This window comes from Filicampus tigris, chromosome 18 (assembly GCF_054856515.1).
Source record: "Filicampus tigris isolate MCC_2025a chromosome 18, RoL_Ftig_1.0, whole genome shotgun sequence".
NCBI classification, from domain to species: Eukaryota; Metazoa; Chordata; class Actinopteri; order Syngnathiformes; family Syngnathidae; genus Filicampus; species Filicampus tigris.
The window spans coordinates 3,456,153-3,474,411 of record NC_141234.1 but is presented as its reverse complement, the minus strand read 5'-3'; the positions used below and the strand labels follow the sequence as shown (position 1 = coordinate 3,474,411).

At 43.6% G+C, this 18,259-nt stretch overlaps 2 protein-coding genes across 2 annotated transcripts; one reads left to right on the top strand and one right to left on the bottom strand.

Annotated features, from left to right (window-relative positions):
- Window positions 1-887: 887 nt before the first annotated feature.
- laptm4b (lysosomal protein transmembrane 4 beta) lies at window positions 888-9,108 on the bottom strand. Its single transcript, XM_086015079.1, has 7 exons — window positions 8,801-9,108; window positions 7,204-7,321; window positions 5,722-5,795; window positions 5,522-5,644; window positions 5,283-5,381; window positions 4,039-4,134; window positions 888-2,414 (listed from the first exon to the last, which is right to left on the bottom strand). The coding sequence occupies exons 1-7, from the start codon at window positions 8,891-8,893 to the stop codon at window positions 2,340-2,342; spliced, it is 678 nt and encodes a 225-aa protein (XP_085871205.1). The 5' UTR covers window positions 8,894-9,108; the 3' UTR covers window positions 888-2,339.
- Window positions 9,109-10,457: 1,349 nt separating this feature from the next.
- Window positions 10,458-17,624, top strand: LOC147132032 (uncharacterized). Its single transcript, XM_086015184.1, has 4 exons — window positions 10,458-10,876; window positions 11,165-12,071; window positions 16,061-16,511; window positions 16,636-17,624. Exons 1-4 carry the CDS (start codon window positions 10,687-10,689, stop codon window positions 17,455-17,457), a joined length of 2,370 nt encoding a protein of 789 aa, XP_085871310.1. The 5' UTR covers window positions 10,458-10,686; the 3' UTR covers window positions 17,458-17,624.
- Window positions 17,625-18,259: the final 635 nt, after the last annotated feature.

Here is an 18,259-nt window from a genome sequence, read left to right as displayed (position 1 = left end):
TCAAATTTCGTCGTAACATAACCTGTTTAGACAATACTAATTTATTTTGCAATGCAAATACACAGACATTTAATAAAACTAAAATACTATATTTCAATTAATTTCTTTTGTTTACAGTACTTTTAAAAACGTTCAGTTAAAGCAATCTTGTTTGTGTGTCAATTTAAAAGAATTTGGAATATATTTAAATTTTAAGGTAAACAGAGTTGCTTTATGGGCCAATAGATTAGATTTTTTTTTTTATACAGTATCTTGCATGAAATGATAATGAAGCTGCCATTGTAAAGGAGATGCAGTGCTGCACGTGAGCAGAGATTTCCCTTCATCTAACTGTGAATGGGGAAAAATGGCTTAGCAGAAAAAGTGGGCCAAAGCGTGACTTGGATTATATCTCATTTTGGATGCCACAGTGCAGCCATTTGATTAGGGGTTCTCAAACTGGGGTCTGCGAGCTGTAACTGACAAAAATTTCTAATACATTATTGTGTTGCTTTAAAATATGTACATCATTTGGATAAAAAAAAAGACATTAAATGGGCAAAGATTTTTGAAATTTCATTTGCAAATGAAAAAATATATTTTAGGAATATTCTTAAACATTTATATACTGTATATATAGAGACAGTATATACAGTATATCAATAAAAATGAATATAAAATATATGTATACATATTTATTTTTTGAATGTCTTTTTTTAATGAGTTTAATTTTTTAAAAATGACAGCATGTAGGGAAGTTTACCTTTAAGTGTGTGGAGTACCACACGGGTCTCTCCTTGGCCCCTTTTCAATCTGTACTTTCTCTAGCTAACTCTTCATTATCCAGAAACAGATTAAAGTGTGGAAATATGACCACATTAAATAAAATCAGCCGACCCCACTACATGTATTTTTTGAATGTATTTATTAGAATTTAGGACACATCACTGGATCATAAAGGACAGTCCAAGGGATTCTGACGATTATAGACCGAGGCATCACTCATGCCAGCTTCCGCCATTTTGCCTAACGCTAACAACTCTGCCGAGCTCTCCTATCACTGCCTTAGAATATCAAACCGCTCTGCAGCTTTTTCCTTTACCGGACGCAACGTCATGACGACATGCAATGTCATGTCTGTCACTTTAAAGTGCAAGCTCACTCGAATTGCAGCTCCATTGCACGTGCAAAAGCAGTGGTCATGACTCACTCAGGAAGGCGCCCACCAGTTGCTATGCCTACAACTTTTCTCTGCAGTGAGAGTTTGGGGTTGAGATTTATGCTGTAGGCTGAATTAGGCTAAATTTCACTTGACGTCTTTTCTTATTCTTTAGACTTGTATTATTACTTCATGTATACTATATGCCGATGTTATGATAACAAACAATGTATATTAGAAAGGAACCAAGTTACTAAAATCTAAAATCTGGGAAGCTGATAGACTCTTAAATTACCACGTTTTTCAATGGACTCTTCCATATACTGAAGCAAATGATGTCTTTTGTGCTAAAGGCTATTTCACAGATCGTTTTTTAACATGGACTCTTACGTAAGAGAGCAAAATTATGTGTTCTTGTCTATTTCACTGATCGGTTGTTACATTTTCTTTCAAATTTGATCATTAGCTCTTAAATCTGCATTTTTTTTAATGGACTCTTGCATAAAATGTAAGTAGCAAATTATTAGGATACATAAATGCCATTTAGTTCATAAAGTACTACCAATTTGATTTACGTGCTCTACCAGTTTGTGCTATTATGCTAAGCTAATGCACCACATAAGATCCCATTCGACATTTGTTTGGAAAACGGTCGGCGATGCACACAAAGAGCGCTATGTTACGTCATTATAGGAAAATGCCCTGGAGTCCTGCCGAGCGAGATCAAATGCGTAGAAAAATAAATGACGCAAAAGAGGAAGATGTCGCCGTTTTCGTGTAATAGTCCTAAAGGTATACAGACACATTGAAAGGAAGACTTTTAGAAGACCGTGATTTCCTTGCGGGGACAGCCACCAAGCCTTTTCCCCCACCTCACAGTTATACAAAAAAAAAAATTCATACAAAAATACCCCGTCGTTACATTCAAAGAGGGAGGGGGACGAAAAAGTGCTCTTGCTCCTCACTCAACAACCACGGGGGGGGGGAGATTCACAGTATCGGAGGGCTAACAGTTGGTGGCCGACTCAAAGTGCATGTCCGTGTCCTTGCAGAGTGGGGAGGACCATACGTCACGATGATAGAAATACTGTCTCAAGGTGGCGCTAAGCTAATGGAAATGTCGGCGAGAGTCGACATCCAGGACTCAGCTACAGCTACCGATGGAGGTGCAGGGGCGCTACAGAGAAGGAACGTGGTGGGCTCAAGCCTCCACATACTGGGGAGGGGGCTCCTTAGGCGGGATGGCGACCACTTCCTCGTAGGGGGGAAGAAGAACCTGAAATAGACCACAGAAAATAAAGTGACAGTGAAGTCATTTTGTGGTCGGGGTGAAGGAAAACCAAAACTGATCTGAGTCAAATATCATTTGTGTGAAGTCCCACAGTTTTCTCCGGTCCCTCTTTTTTTTTTTTTTTAGAAAAAAAAAAAACATATAATCCAACAGTTTTTTTTAATGACATTTTTTCACCCGTATTCTGGATTGTCCAGAACATTGTGTGGAGACCCACAGGGTCCCGTTCTATGCACTATTAATTCCAGGCAACAGAATTGTACAATTCACATTAATGTATGTGAACATTAATAAACATGTGATTAAACGTTGGGTTTTGCAGCCGTTATGCACGACTCGTTGCATGACTTGATAAGAAAAGTCCATCATAGAGCGTTTTTTTTTTTTTTTTTTTTTTTTTAACGGTTGCCGTTGCTAATTCGGGCGAGCGGGAGAAATATGCTCCGAGGGAATGTGATTGTGAGGCATCAGCTGGGAGGAAGGCCTTTGCGAACCCATCACGGCCGGGATTTGAAATGAAGCGGACAAGCAGACCGTTATGTAACATGTCCGCGACAAGAGAGGACACATATAAAAGAGCATGGAGGGCGTATGTGTGTGTGTGTATAAAATGACATTTCTATAAAAGCAGGCACTAAAACCTCCACCGCTGCCTTTTGAATGGCGATAAAAAGACGTATTCATTCAAGGCGCGCTATTAATATTCATGGTTTTGCCACTCTGCGAAACGAATGCACTGACTTGCTGCTATTGTGCGACCACATGAACCGAGCGGTAGCCGCGGCGCGAGATGGACGACGACGAGGACGACGAGCTTCGTGACGACAGCGAGGCGAGCGCAGATTAATGTCTTATGTATCAGTGTTGGGGATTAGCGCAGACAGGCAGATGGAAAGTGTGACCACGCTTAAAGCCCCATTGGGAGGACCCGACGGACGCACAAAGTGTACTCTGTACGCTGAATAGCATCTCTAATCTGGCTATCATGCCAATCCAATTCCATTTGATGCAGGGCGCCTCACAAAACACCAGTGCAAGGAATGTTGCTAACACAGTGCTGTCCCACGGGGGTGGTCTTCTTGTCCCTTTTGTTTGATTTTTTTTTTTTTTTTTTTTGCCTGTAATGATCATAACATTTTGACATGAAAACTAAATGAAATTTGTATTCCCTTCCGAAAATATACAGTGGTGTCCCACAGGTATGTATTCTTGGCCCATTTTGATTGTTTGATCTGTACTTATTCCAACTGGCTGTCATATTCAGGAAAATTGTAAAAATATAATAATGAATGGGGTTTTTTTTGGAACAATTCAAACCTTTAGAAATGTGGTTCATCCCTACCTGACTTACTGTTACAAACATTTAAACATTTAGCTTTTTTCCCCGCAGGAGAATGTTCATTTTTTGTCTGTTAAAACGACCAGTACATTTACTTACAGAGCTATCTTATTTATATCTATATTTATGAATACTTGTGTATTACGGCCTTTTATCGTCTTTATTTATTGCCTACTGTTTGTAAAGTGCTTTGTTACAGCTCTGGCTGTTATGAAATGCGCTATATAAATAAAATTGTATTGTGTTGATGGCGTGGATTTTGGGGCTCACCGTGGTGTCGTTGGTGGTGACATAGACGAGGACCTCAGTGGTGCCTCGGCCGCTCACATATCTGTAGCAGTTCCACACGCAACCGATCAGGTAGGCCTGGAGTGACAAATTAATGGACTGTAACTCTCTGTTAATAAAAATGTTTAAAAAAAAAAAAAAACAATGGCGGTGCTAGCTAGCTAGCTATAATGGCTCCCTGTGCAGGACCCAACTACTGACATTTTTCAAAGAATACTAACGCTCTACCGACAACAAGCTAACCTTAGCGCCTCCCCCAAACATAGATTTGATCACTTCCTTGACATCAATGACCTCTCATGTATAATTACCAATTAGCATAATCCTTGAAGAGCCCTTATAACGTCGCCACAAGATGATTTTCTTGTCACGATGCCAACTAAAAAAACATTTCACCATCCTGCGTACATAGCAAAAACCGCCACCGCTCGGACTCACAATTTTTCTGACGGCTTATTGCTTCGAAATCAGATCTCTGTACCTTTCCCTCTTTACATTCTCCAAGTGGACTTGGTGATTTTTCGCCCTTTGCGGACGAGATCTCGATTGACTGATTGACTCACGATGGAATCAGTGTCAATCGTTTTGCCAGGCCAAAATGTGACTTTCTATTTTCTGTTTGCCGAGCGTCTGTTTTCTTACTGTGCTCCTTCAGCCTGCATCTCATCAGGCGTCGGTAAGCGCTGAGGTGGGACTTGGCAGGCTAACAGCCGCTTCATTGTGTTTGTGTGTGAAAAGACTGAGCGGCGTGCTGGCCGTGCCAACAGTAAAGCGGCGAGAAGCTCCAATCCCACCACAAACCAAACCATCTGCCCTTTATGAAAAGTAAGAAAAACGAAAGTGATCCTTCTTCCTCAGAGTATCGATAAAAAAAGCCCCTCTTTGGACGTGTGCCCGGTGCACTTTGATTAGCATCCAGGGGAGCATCGGTCAGAGTTGGTGAAATCACTCACGCTCTGCACAGCCTACAGGCCCGAAAAATCGACTTCGGTGCAGCAGCAAAGCATTTGCACTTGTTTTTCCTTCGCACCGCTGGCATCGGTGCATTCACGCGTGGGGGAAGTCAGCTTCTTGCCGCTCTCTTGAGCGTATGATCACCTCGTAGGGAACGTGGACTCGGTGGGAATGTTCACAGCTTCATGAACGGTAATTCTTGAAACATCTTTGTAGATGCCAGCAAATGAAGTGTCCAGTTAAGTTTCAACGTCGCCGTATAAAGACGTTACCTTGAAGGAGAGGATGCCGCCAATGAAGAGGAGGACTGCGAAAACGAGGCACATATTATTGGTGGACATGATGTCCTCTTTGTAAGGGAAGGTCCCCGGCTGCAAGGAGAGGGGGGAGAAAAAAAAAAAAAAAAAACAGAGGCGCGAGTCATAAATTAGCTTCAGCTTTAAGTTTCAAGCTAGTTCCGAGTTACTGCGGCAAAACCCGGGTGAGGCGACGCAAACGGTTTGCCGCTCACCAGCTGCTGGAGGTAGTCCTGCACCGTGTTGGGGTACACCAGCACGCTGATGGCCACCAGGGTGTTAAGGGCAAAGTCGAAGATTTGGTAGCAGAAGAACGGAATGAGCCAGGCGGCGTGTTGCTGTGCGGGACAGGGCGGGAAATTTAAATGAGGTGAAAGTGGGCGATATCGTGATGGGAAAATGGGTGCTAACTCACCTTGTAAGCACCATATGTCGCCATGCCACATATAAGAATCATGAGGAGGGATATCGCTGTTGCGATGCAAATATCTGCGAGGGGGGGGGGAAACGGGATCAGAGTTAAGTTGAGCATTTCCTTCAGTCTAGTCTACGTCTTTCCGATTTCAATACGGTTGGACAAAGTTCTTAATACTCATGATGGACGTGCATGACCTTGTGGAGTTCAGTTCTACTCATTCATCAAAGACATGCCTACCGAATATCTTGTAGCCAAACGAAACTGGCTTCAGGGGCTGAAGTCAAATAAAGTACTTGATAACATTTCTAGGACACTTGGAAGTGCCCGCCACCAAAAAAAAAAAACAACAAAAAAAACATTACAGCTCTGAATCAAAATGGCGGACTTCTTGTTTCCTTTCAGGCATGGCTTCTTGAGACTTTGATTCCAAGGGATGTGTAAAACCTTACTGAGAGGTAAAAGACCTTTTAATGAGGTCCTCGAGGAACCGTCCTTGCTCTTTAGCTAGCACAACAGTCGGGAGCGGTGGTTTGTTTCCGATATTGGCCGGTGGAATCTGAACTCAGGGTGATCTCTAAATCAAATTGGATTTGCCGGGTTCATCCAGAGGTGTATTGAAAGTTGCCAAGCGGCGCTATCAATAGCAACTGGACGCTTCTCCTTTGTTTTTGTCTTTTTTCTTATTTTCAGAAACATTCAAATATGATTTGGGCAATTATGCTACGAGGCTAATGCGACCATAATCCCCCACATAATTGTTTTTTTTTTTTTGTTTTTTTTTTAAAAAAAAGCAAAACATGCACAGAGGGTAATCCTCGGGTTCTGGTCAGCGAGCTTTCTTTCCGCCAGAGTGTCATTTTTCATTAATTAAAATGACTCATCTTGTTTGTGTTTTCCACTTGTAAAGCCTAAAGCTAAAGCCATTTTCCCCCCAATGCACTGGTGGCAGGATAACCCACCCAGAATGCCGCTTTCGGCTTGAACACAGCTGACGCGCCTCAGAGTGGATGAGCGTCCCCTCAGGCGACCGTGGTGGTCACAGAGCAAGGCCACACACACACGCCAATGTGGAGTCTGATTAAAAAAAGGGATCTCATTCCACACGGGATTATGGCGTCCATCTTGAATGACTCACCAAGCCATTGACTGATCCCATGACGGGATTTATTAAATGTTGCCAAGATGTGACAAGCTGCATGTTTTGGTTTGGTCAGGATTAGCAGCAATGTTGACATTATTTGCTGCCTCTTTCTTGTTTACCTCCGGGCATTCTGGCAGAGGTGGCAACGAATCAAAAGTATTCATTCAAATTGGAACAAGTTAGATAGCAACAACAGCCTCTTTCACAGAGAGCTGGATTGTCTTGTTTGATTAGATTATCTTCTATTTACATTATTCTTATCTTCCCGTCCGCCTTTTTAACCCCAAATGACACACTTTGAGATGAAAAGTGGAGACTAAGACTATGTTTGCACTCACTGGCGTCATCCATGACATCGACGTCGGTGCCCAGCTCAGAGCTGGTGAGGTGGTAGCGGTACTGCACGGGGTCATTGAGGGCCGACAACAGGATGAGTAGCACAACCGCATTGATGAGCTGCAGGGAAGAGAGATGTTTTTTTTTTTTTTTTTTTCCAACTGGTGGCCATTGACAGTCTGCTGAAATGTCATTACAGAATCATGTTATTGCTGTATGATCACCATTTTCTATGTTAGCTAAATGGACACAAGGGCAAGGTACTATGGCTTAAAAAAAATCCCAGCAAAAATCTTGTTTTTGATTTTAAAATCTTTTTTCTTATATAAAAAGCAAATGACAAAATCATTATTAGATAAACTGTGAGTAGCGTATAGTGACCAAATAACTAAATTGGCATCACTGACTGTGCTTTTGCAAAATAGCTCCTCTTTATTTGCAGTCCTGTTGTTAGTGGAAACAACCCGCGTCAGCGAGGATGTCCTTTAAACTACGGAAGTCCAAAAAAAAAAAAAAAAGAAAGAAACATCCATCCATCCCTTTTCCCAACCGCTTATCCTCACTCCAAGATTTTTAAAAATGCTATTTTTGAAATGTTTTTAATACACGTGTGGACTAATGTCTACTCTACAGGGTATGGGGATATAGCGTAAACTCTGACAAAAGCCCAGGCGGGGATTTAGCAGGCTTAAGAGGTGCGCTACTATGTTTAAAAGCTCAGGTTAGTACAAAAGCATCGGTGCTAAATTTAACCAAAGTGCACATGTAGGGCAGGTTTGTGCAACCACGTCAGTTTATATTTACTTCCCTTCTTGAAAATATTTTTTTATGTCACATTAGCGGTGATTTTTAAAAAATTATTTATCTTAGCCGCATGTTTTTAAATAACTTTTTAAATAACTGGGTTTTTATTTAAATATTGTATCAATATGATCTATAATTAATGTAGTTGAAAAAAAATCTGATTTTTAAAATGTTTGAAACTATCATAGTTATAAGTATATTTTTCCTGCTTTGTGAATTATTAATTAAAATTATATTTAACATATTTAGTCTTTCTGTATTCCATTTTAGTATATTATATTAGTTATAGATATATTTCACAATAAATATGTACTGTAGTAGTAATTAAAATCATAGATATTCATTTCTTAATTCAATATTTAATTTAATTGGTGTAATAATATATATATATTTTTTTTTTTTTACAAAATGAATTAAAATGAACAACATTTAGCTATCTACTGAATTTGCCTTTTTTTTTTGCCCTGCGATTAAATGTGTCCATAGTTCTGCAAACTGGACACTTTTATTTATATAACGCAAGATATTTTTTGACAGATTGGATCCACCACTTTAGCCGATAAGCATGTTTTACTATTACCTTTCTGAAAAACCTTCCAGGATGTTTATAAATGTAAACCAACATGACAAAAAAACGAGGCAAAGATTATTTTAGCGTAGCAAACACATGAGGTTCGACATCGTCGCTAGCTAGTTCAAATCAAATCCATCGGCAGGTGACGCGCATCAACTATATATCGACAAATTCGGCGTGTTTTCTTCAGTTGAAGTGCTTTTAAAAAGAAGACCACTTACCATGTACCAAATGCCCAAAATAATGGTGCCCGTCCGGACATGGCAGCAGAGGCAGCAACTCGTCGAGTACCAGCGGTCCCACGGCGAAATCATTCTCAAATGTTCTTCTCGAGAACCGAAACGAGCACGAATTTACATGAAGGCTGCCTGGGGGGAAACGCCGTTGAACTCCGATTATATGCTTTCAAAAACACAAAAATGGTGATAACAAGAGTAAATGGAGCTTGTTGTCACATCGAACGTATGTCGAGCGAGATGTTCGCTTCCTACTCCACACAGAGAAAGACTGAGCGAGTCCCTTAATCTAATCTGGCTCATCCCACAATCATGTGACCATTTATTTATTAATTTATTTGTCTCTTTTTTTTTTTTTTTCCTGTCATAAAAACATGATCGCCGTTTCTGGAGTAAATGACTAATTTCCCCCTATTACTTTCTTTTCTAATCAATTTTAATGTTTGTTTGATATATTTTTCTTTGTGTACCGCGGTTACAGTCAATATAAAAAGTCTACACACCCCTGTTTAAATGCCAGGTTTTTGTCAAGTAAAAAAAAAAGCGACCAATTAGTGATACTTTGTTACTTAGTTACAGTAGCAACTGTGCACTGTAAAAGTTGAATTTAAAATGAAACAAAAAGGGACTGGTAAGGTGGCAAAAATAAAGACCACATGTCAATTCGGAGAGCGGGCACATATATGTAGCTCGACTGTCTCTGGGCAAACGCGGGATGAAGGCTGACAGATGGGCTGGCGAGCACACAGTGCTAAGCTCCAGCGTGGGTGGACCCATAACATGCATGGTGCTGACATGAGGGGATTTTCCTGTGCGGCCACGACAAAAAAAGAAAAAATCCAAACAAACTACTACAAGCTCTTTAACTGCGGGAAACATCAATGAGTGCAGTCCACTCAGCAGGTGACACTTTTAAATGCGTATTTGTGCGCACAGAAAATCGTTACAAAATCTGTTGACTGAGACTTCAGGTCAAAGAGGTTAACGTGCTTTTTCATTGTGAGGCCAAAGGGGAAAAGTGATGGTAACCATAGAGCAGGAAAAAAGAGGTGACTGCGTCATAGCCTGTTGGAATGAAATGTGAAAGTAAAATTGGTTAATGAGTATTTTTTGCTAAAATGAAACTTTTGGTCCGTCACATTGAGCTACAATTCGCTCACTACTTACATTTTTATCTTTACATAACATATAATTGATCATCTCTGCGTGGTGAGTTGAATGTGCTGTTTCACAGGTCTTAAAGTTCATTTAAGATGATTTCTTGTGGCTAAACTGCCTTATGTTATTTTACAATGATTTCTTATTGTTTTGGTTAAAGTGATGTCATTTCCCTTTAATATTTGTGTGTATCTGTCGTTCATGCCGATTAAAAATACAGATAAATCATCTTTTTTTTTGCCAATATTGTAATGTAGCACTACTTTTGCTTGAGTACAAGTTTTGGCTATGCAGTACCCACTGAAAATGTGTTCCCCACGGCTCAATAAATGTTGGGAAACACTGGAAGGTTTGCATGTGATAACCCACTGGCTCCAGAGGGGGGCAGTAACGTTCCTGCGAGGAAGTGGTCGGCCGAATAGCACAATTGAAGAAGAAAAAGCCGGAAGTTAGCATCACGTCGCTAAACCGCGCCAGTGTGAGTGTCAAACTGTGTTTACTCTCTCATTTTATCACCACGTTTACTGTCCTTTCACTACACGTGTGACATTTAACAGACGCAAAAGCACCGCAGGTCGTCTGTGTCGCGCTTAACTTCGCTGCGGGCCCGGCGTTGTTTATATTAGCTTTAGCGTGCTAGCTGCAAACAAAGAGACGCGGAAGTTAGCGACGCATGCTAAAAGCAGACGGCCGCCGGCGGCACCGTGCTGAAAATGCGTCAAATCCGAATGCTGAGAGCTTTGGTGAGTCAGCGACTTAACAATGCCGTTGAGGAGATATTTGTAGTGCTTGAAAGAACGTTGACAGAGTACGAGGAAGAACTGTGTCGGACAAAAGAGGAGAACAAGCGCCAACGCAAACTACTAGACGCGCTTTTCAAGGTTCGATCATCATCAGCAGCAGGTGAGATGTCATGTTCTACTTTGACATCATTTGATCACGGACTCGAGAGCTGAGCGATATGGCCTTCAAATGAAATTTCCGAGTAACCCGGCCCGTCACATAAAGTGTCAACTCAATCATTAATAAATTAACTAAATTATTAATATGAACAGTCAAAGTCAGTGAATGGAATGAAAAGAAAGCTCTTTTTTCAATTAGAGTGGTACAGGTGATGCAAGACAACCTCTGCACAATATTTGTTTGGCTTGTCGTTAAAAAGTCAACCTTTTGTGTTTTTGTGTCCATTAGATCTTGCTGCCGGGCAGCAGGAGTGGAGCTCCATGATGGAGCAGAAGGAGCCCGAGCCTCCCCACATCAAAGTGGAGTCGGAGGAGGATGTGTGTAGCAGTCACAAGGCCGACCAACAAGAGGAGCGGGTCGCCGCCGACAAATTCCAGGTGACAAGCGTCATTGTCAAGAGCGAAGAAGATGAGGAAAGCCGCGCCCAGTCGCCCGAGGCCCGCGCTGACACAGACGCCCGCGTGGGAGCGCAACCTCACGGCCGTTTGGCTCGGGTCACACGCTCACAACGAGCCGCATCGGAACTTCCCAACACAAAGACGGCAGCTCCCGGCGATGTGATGACGGCTGGGAGCACGTACTCGGGTTTAAACTGTACGCGACGCCAGCGGCACCCGAGCGGGAAGCCGTTCGTCTGCCCGTTTTGCTGCAAAACGTTCAACCAGCGCGTCCACTTGTCCCGCCACTTGAGCGTCCACACGGGGGACAAACCCTTCCACTGCACCATTTGCAGCAAAATGTTTGCCACCAGGGACCGTTTGCGCTCCCACACCCGGATCCACACGGGAGAAAAACCATTCAGCTGCCCAGTTTGCAGCAAGCGATTCTTCCACCGCTCGCATTTGGTCAAACACTCGCACATCCACACGGGCGTGAAACCCTTCTCTTGCCTGTTTTGCGGCAAGCGCTTCTACTCCAACGGTGATCTGATCAAGCACACGCGGACGCACACCGGGGAAAAACCGTTCACCTGCTCCATTTGCAACACCAGCTTCAGCGACAGCTCCACGCTGGGCAAGCACAAGCGGCGACACACGGGCGAGAAGCCCTTCAGCTGCAGCGTGTGCGACAAACGCTTCCCCTTTAAGTTTCAGGTGAAGAAGCACAAATGTGTTGGGGAGAACAGCAGCACTAAGTGAACTCAATAAGACGATGACTACGACCATTACTGTTCTCCACCACAGCATATATTCTGTATAATATAGTTGTGATTAGTTCAAGGGGTGTCCAAAATCTGGCATATACTAAGAATAACATTTGACACCGCCTGCGATGCTACAAAAAAAAAAAAGGGAGGGGGCGGAGGGTGTAAAGTGTAGATGGCGATAAAGTGTCTGACAGCAACTATGACTAATTAGATGCTATGTGATATGGCCTAAAAAATGGTGGGCCTTCGATCGTTCCATTTTTCAGTACGCAAAGGAAAACTTTTGGACACCCCTGGATTAGTTAGTCGTAAGCAGGCAGAGGGGCCTCGGCCTATCAGAATTGTTGGAGGTTCGAGACCTGCTGAAGGCAAACAACCCCCCCCCCTTTGCATGCTGCATGCTGTCACTATTTGTGCACATTTCTATGTATGTGTATGCATGCAATACAAGCGAAACCAGCCATACAGGGACAATAAAGGAAGTTCTTGTTACACATTGCTCCTATGCGGTTTATCGTTAGCATCCCACTATATTGCAATTCTGGTTTAACCGCTATCGTTTTCTAAATGAATGGGGTTGTATTGTATAATCACTGTAATGCCACTGCATGTGGGAAAGGAGAGCCACGGCCGGCCATCAGCCGTTAATTGAATGCCGCGAGAAGAGTAGAACACAAGAAGCACACTCACACATGAGCTGCTGTGGGCCACAGCTCACGTCCAGACACTCACGTGCAGACTGGCTGATGTGCCACGCCACCCCACCTGGACCCGCCTCTTAAAGGCACATGTATGTGCACAGGCACTACCATGCACAGTATTTTCTACAACATTTTATTCTTGAATTTTGTGTTCAAATACATTTACAATTTGTTTGGAAAGTGCTTTTTGATAAGTCTTAATGTGTTTCAACCGGGCAAGAAGGGTCAACTATATCTCAATTTTATTTTATTTTTGATGGTCCGAATGTGCAAATGGAGTGATGAAGTCATCAAAAAGCACTTGACAAAATCTTACAGGACTTTTGAAACTGTGATGGGTAGTTTTTAACCACATTGTAATGCACACTACTACCACCTACTGGACTGGGGTGGAGCATTTTGGGTCACAACCTAAAGAGGACAGTGTAAAAGTGACTTTTTTTTAATGTCTTATAGTGACTTTTTTTTGTGTCTTGTAATGCAAAAAGTTGTGTGTCTGGAATGCCTGTCCACCCTTCAAGTGTGAATTAAACAACTAAGTGAACTGCCTATTTCTGACAATGTGTGCCAAAAGTGACATCGCAGTGGGGCTAATTAACATCATAACCAAAAGTTTCTTAGCCAGTTACACGATCGGGTATGTTCGCCAAAATTCCGTAGCGAAAGAAGCGGTCTGGAGGCGGCAACGGAAGCACTGTTGTGTCAAAGCCAAAAAAGTAAGCAGAGCTGTAGTTAGCGCACATTAGCATTAGGTTCTGATAGTGGCATCATAATGTTTGGCTAAGTTCTCAATGTGGTTCATTAAAATGTACAGTGTATTTTTTAAAAATTAATTTCAGTGATTCTCAAAGTGGTACATGGGCTCCCCCTTGTGGCATGAGAAAGAATCCCTGAATTAAAACTGTGTAATGTAAGTGGCTTAAACGTTTTGTATCCCGTACAGTTGTATTTTAAGTACGGCACATTGTTTGCCCATGGACGGTGCGCCCTGAGCAGAAATTCATCAACAGGTTTTTGTATATTCGTGGCAAGGATTACGATTTAACAGCAAGGGAAGTATAAAAAAAAACAAAAAAAAAACCAAGAAACTCCACAGGAAACCAAAGTGTCACATTTTAGTCGAAAGCGTGTTATCTCATCGTGGACCAAAACATGTCCGGTTCTCTTCCGTTTTATCTTCATTCACCGACGCGTCTCCAAAACAAAATCGATGCTCTTGTCATATATTAGTGTCTCTTCTTAAAACAAGTTTACAAACATGATATAAGACACTAAACTGGGAGGGAAGACACGATTACAATCTGACATGACCGACTTGTTAGAACCGCCACTTTTGTGCTGTTTTTTTTTTTTTTTTTTTTTTTTTTTTTGTACATCCTTAATTTCAGCAACAGCTCCGATTGTCCTGAGGATTACTTTGTCTTTCCCTACCCATACTGAATAGGAAGCAAAATATTGGGCATGCTGGGAAAATAAAATGTAATTTGCTTTGTAAATGTATTTATGGTGCTGAATACACTACAGTGTGTGTGTGTGTGAGTGTAACACATGACGCAAAAGGGGAAGTATCAAAGTCTGTACGTGTGTGCGTCTTCACTTAGTCTTCACACCAGCGAGTGGACGGCCGACCTGATTCGTGCCATTCAACAAGCAAGTACAAATCTTTCAATTGTTAATATTATATAATATCCTATTTTTCACAAATTGTTCTTCCTCACAATATATTGACACAAGTGCAGTGGTCCCGTACGACTACTCTTACTGCATTTGTTGACATCTGCATATATTGGTATGCATAGTACAGTATGGTATAGTGTTGCCATTATTCTTATGCAGTGTAGTTTGAAATGTGACTGTTTACATATTGGCTATTCATCGGCCCGTATGGTATCGGAACAACATTGTCCACATCCACACCGGCATATTTGACATGGTCACATTATGTCATACAGTATATGTTTTTCATATTATTCATGGGAAAAAGCTTAGGCTGTTTATTGACACGTTTATAGTTTCTCAATGCGCCACGGCTCACTAGTCTTGCTGCATTTCATTCGTCGCTATTTATTCATGTGGAGTTTGCTCCCCACATCTGCATACATTGCACTTGTTATTCAGGGAGAATTGCCACGTGTGGCTGATGTCCATCGGCATTTTGGGATGTGGAGGAATTTCCCCATCGCGGGACTAATAATAGCTAATTCTGTTCTATTTGTGCTCACGGCGCTTCATCATTTTTCCTACGGCACATGACGACACATGTCGACTGTACAGGCGAACGTCTGCCACGTTATTAGGTGCACAAATCAAACCTGCCAATAGGTGTGAATGGACGCTGACTAAAACATCCATCCATTATCTGTACCGCTTCTCCTCACAAGGGTCGCGGGGCGTGCTGGAGCCTATCCCAGATGTCTTTGGGGAGTAGGCGGGGGACACCCTGAACTGGTTGCCAGCCAATCGCAGGGCACACAGAGACAAACAACCGCACTCACAATCACACCTAGGGGCAATTTTAGAGTATCCAATCAACTTACCATGCATGTTTTTGGAATGTGGGAGGAAACCGGAGTGCCCGGAGAAAACCCACGCAGGCACGGGGAGAACATGCAAACTCCACACAGGGAGGCCGGAGCCGGGATCGAACCCACGACCTCTGAACTGTGAGGCGGACGTGCTAACCAGTCGACCACCGTGCCGCCCTGACTAAAACATGCATTCTAAATTGCCAATGGCGAATTTCATGTTTAATGCGTAAGTGAAGATACACAGCGACTCATTAACGATTATTTCTCAAGATGCAATAGTCTGTGATTCTCAAGGAGTGTGAGGAGGCATCCAGTCTTCACTTTTCCCTGAAAGGGGAAGTATCACGATGCCATGATGAAATGAGACGGCGGGGAGTGTCTTTTGGCTAATAAGCAGGGGCAGAGCTACGTTACGTGACGTGGTGCCCATGGCCACCCCTCATCGAGGGGAAGTTTGAGATATCTGTGTATTTATTGATTTTTTGCAGACAGCGATTTGACCTAGCGGTTAGCACATCTGACTCATAGTTTTGAGGTTTAGTGATCAAATCTCGGCTCCCGGCATCCTGTCTGGAGTTCGAGATCTCTAAATTGTCCGTAGGTGTGAACGTGAGTCTTAATGCTTGTTCCTCTACAGCATACGTTCCGTGACGTTGACTAACGACCAGTCCGTTGTCTGTTTATATGTGCTGTGTGATTGACTGGCAGCCGCAAATTCACCGAAAATGCTGGCCGGTTTGTTTTTCTGAAACGCTCCCACGGCGGGAGAGCAGATCAACGCGGGTGTGACTCAACATGACTGGACGAGTCACCGGATGCCCTGCTTAATCATCCGGCATGAAAATATCGACCGGACTTTGGAAAACTGTCACTGTTTTCCAAACGATATTGACCCTGCTGTGGATGCCCCACTCGGGGGATCGGGGGGGCCCGCACATTCGGTCCCGCCGTTTGGACACGCCTGGCCCCCAACTTGGATTTCTATGTCATGTGACTGTGTCTCTTCCTCAGGTCCCAAGATGCATCCCGGTGAATCAGCGTCATCTCTCTTCCTCAACGGCTCACTTAGCGTCCCGGCAGCCAAGGGGAGTAAAAGTGGCGACATGGACACGCTCTCTGTCATCCTCAACGCGCTCACCATCCTGCTCGGCATTCCGGGCAACTCGATTGTGATCTGGGTGGCGGGATTCAAGCTCAAGGTGGACACATATCTTTCCTTTGATCCAAGTTGGCTTTCCTCTACGCCGTTCCTGGTTGCTGTCTGTCGTAACGTAAATTCTGTACACGTATTCGTCGTCTTATTTGAGCCTCGCTGCCCCTCAGGCAAACGTCCTCAACGTGTGGCTGGTCAACCTGGCCGTGGCCGACATAATCTTCTGCTTCACCCGAATCTTCTCCCTGGTCAAGAAGCTGTTCCTGGACCACTGGCCCTTCGGCTTGTTCGTCTGCAAATTCAACGGCTTCTTCAAGTACGCCAACATGTTTTGCTCCGTCTTCATGCTGGCCGTCATCAGCCTGGACCGCGCCATCTGCGTCTGGTGCCCGGTGTTCACCCGGCGCCACCGCACCGTGAGTAACGCCCGGGTGGTGGCCGTGTGCGTGTGGGCGGCGACCGTGGTCTTCAGCACGCCTTACTTCTTCTACCGGCAAGTCTTCCCGGGTGCCAAGAACCTGAGCAAGTGCACGGTAGAGGAGGTAAAGGACGAAGACGCCAGGACGGCGCTTTACTTCATCCGCTTCCTGTGCGGCTTCGCGTTGCCCTTCCTGGTCATCCTGGGCTGCTACATCCTGGCCGGGGCGGGCATCCGTCGCATCCGCTTGTCGGGTAAGTGCCGTACCCTGCGGGTGCTGGCCCTGCTGGTGGCCGCCTTCTTCCTGTGTTGGGCTCCGTACCACGGCCTGCTGATGCTCAGGATGGTGGAGCGCAAAAGCTCGGTGGTCAAGATGTGGCTGCCCGTCGCCAAGGGCGTGGCCTACTTCAACAGCTGCGTCAACCCGGTTCTGTACTTCTTCGTGGGCCTCAAGCTGAAGGGCCAGTCCAAGAAGTCTCTGACGGGCCTGTATAAGAGAGCTCTGGCCGACGACGTTGACGGACAGTCAGGGCAGACCAATGAAGACTCCGCGGAAAGCCGGTCCCGGGTGTAATAAGGGAGGGGGAGGCTAAAAAAAAAAACTGCTAAATACTGTAAAACGTGTAGCTGTCATTGTATGTTAAAATGTAATAAAAATGGATCTGTCTCTCCTTATACACCGTACTGTCTACGTATTGCATAACTAGCCCTACCGCATACCGGCAGGACCATCTTGCTCACTAGCCCTGTACAGTGGCGTGCAAAGGGGGGGGGCGGGTTGGGGGGGAGGTATAGCCGTCGCCAGGAATCCGCCAGGATTTTAAAAACATGCTATCCTTCGAGGTATATGTAGCCGTAGCGGCCCACAAATCCTGACGGGGAACTGCTGGATTTCAAGTGTGTTTTATCCTTTTCGTGCATTTCAATGACATTCACAAGTCTCGTGAAAGTTCCAAGTTTTCATGATTTGACGACACAGGCTGTTCTTTAAAATCGTGGCAGTTGAGACGCATATGCGGGGCATGCGTGCTGTTGTGGTATGCCCCAGGGTTAAAGTTTTGGATTTTTCATTATAGTTTTTATTTAGCTTTGAATTTTGTTGCTTGGTTTCAATTAGTTATTAGAGCATGCTTGGTATTTTTTTTTTTGTTGTTGTATTTTTTATACTTTCGAAAATGCTTGATTTAATTTAGTTTTAAATTTAAATGTAGTTTTTTTTTAAATGCACAGCATAATGATTTTTTTTTTTTTAAAAGGGTGTGGCCTACTTCAACAGCTGCGTCAATCCACTTCTTTGCTCCTTTGTGGGCTTCAAGCTGAAGGCGGGCCTGTGTAAGAGCACTCCGGACGACGACATTGACGGAGACATGGAGCAG

Excerpts from the sequence above, each read along its gene's own strand:
- laptm4b (XM_086015079.1), bottom strand. The coding sequence starts at position 8,893 with ATGATTTCGCCGTGGGACCGCTGGTACTCGACGAGTTGCTGCCTCTGC. Across the intron at positions 5,796-7,203 it reads CGATGTCATGGATGACGCCA|ATATTTGCATCGCAACAGCG; the intron begins GTGAGTGCAAAC and ends CCCCCCTCGCAG. Across the intron at positions 5,645-5,721 it reads CGACATATGGTGCTTACAAG|CAACACGCCGCCTGGCTCAT; the intron begins GTGAGTTAGCAC and ends TGTCCCGCACAG.
- LOC147132032 (XM_086015184.1), top strand. The coding sequence starts at position 10,687 with ATGCGTCAAATCCGAATGCTGAGAGCTTTGGTGAGTCAGCGACTTAAC. Across the intron at positions 10,877-11,164 it reads TCGATCATCATCAGCAGCAG|ATCTTGCTGCCGGGCAGCAG; the intron begins GTGAGATGTCAT and ends TGTGTCCATTAG. Across the intron at positions 12,072-16,060 it reads GGGGAGAACAGCAGCACTAA|AAACGCTCCCACGGCGGGAG; the intron begins GTGAACTCAATA and ends TTTGTTTTTCTG.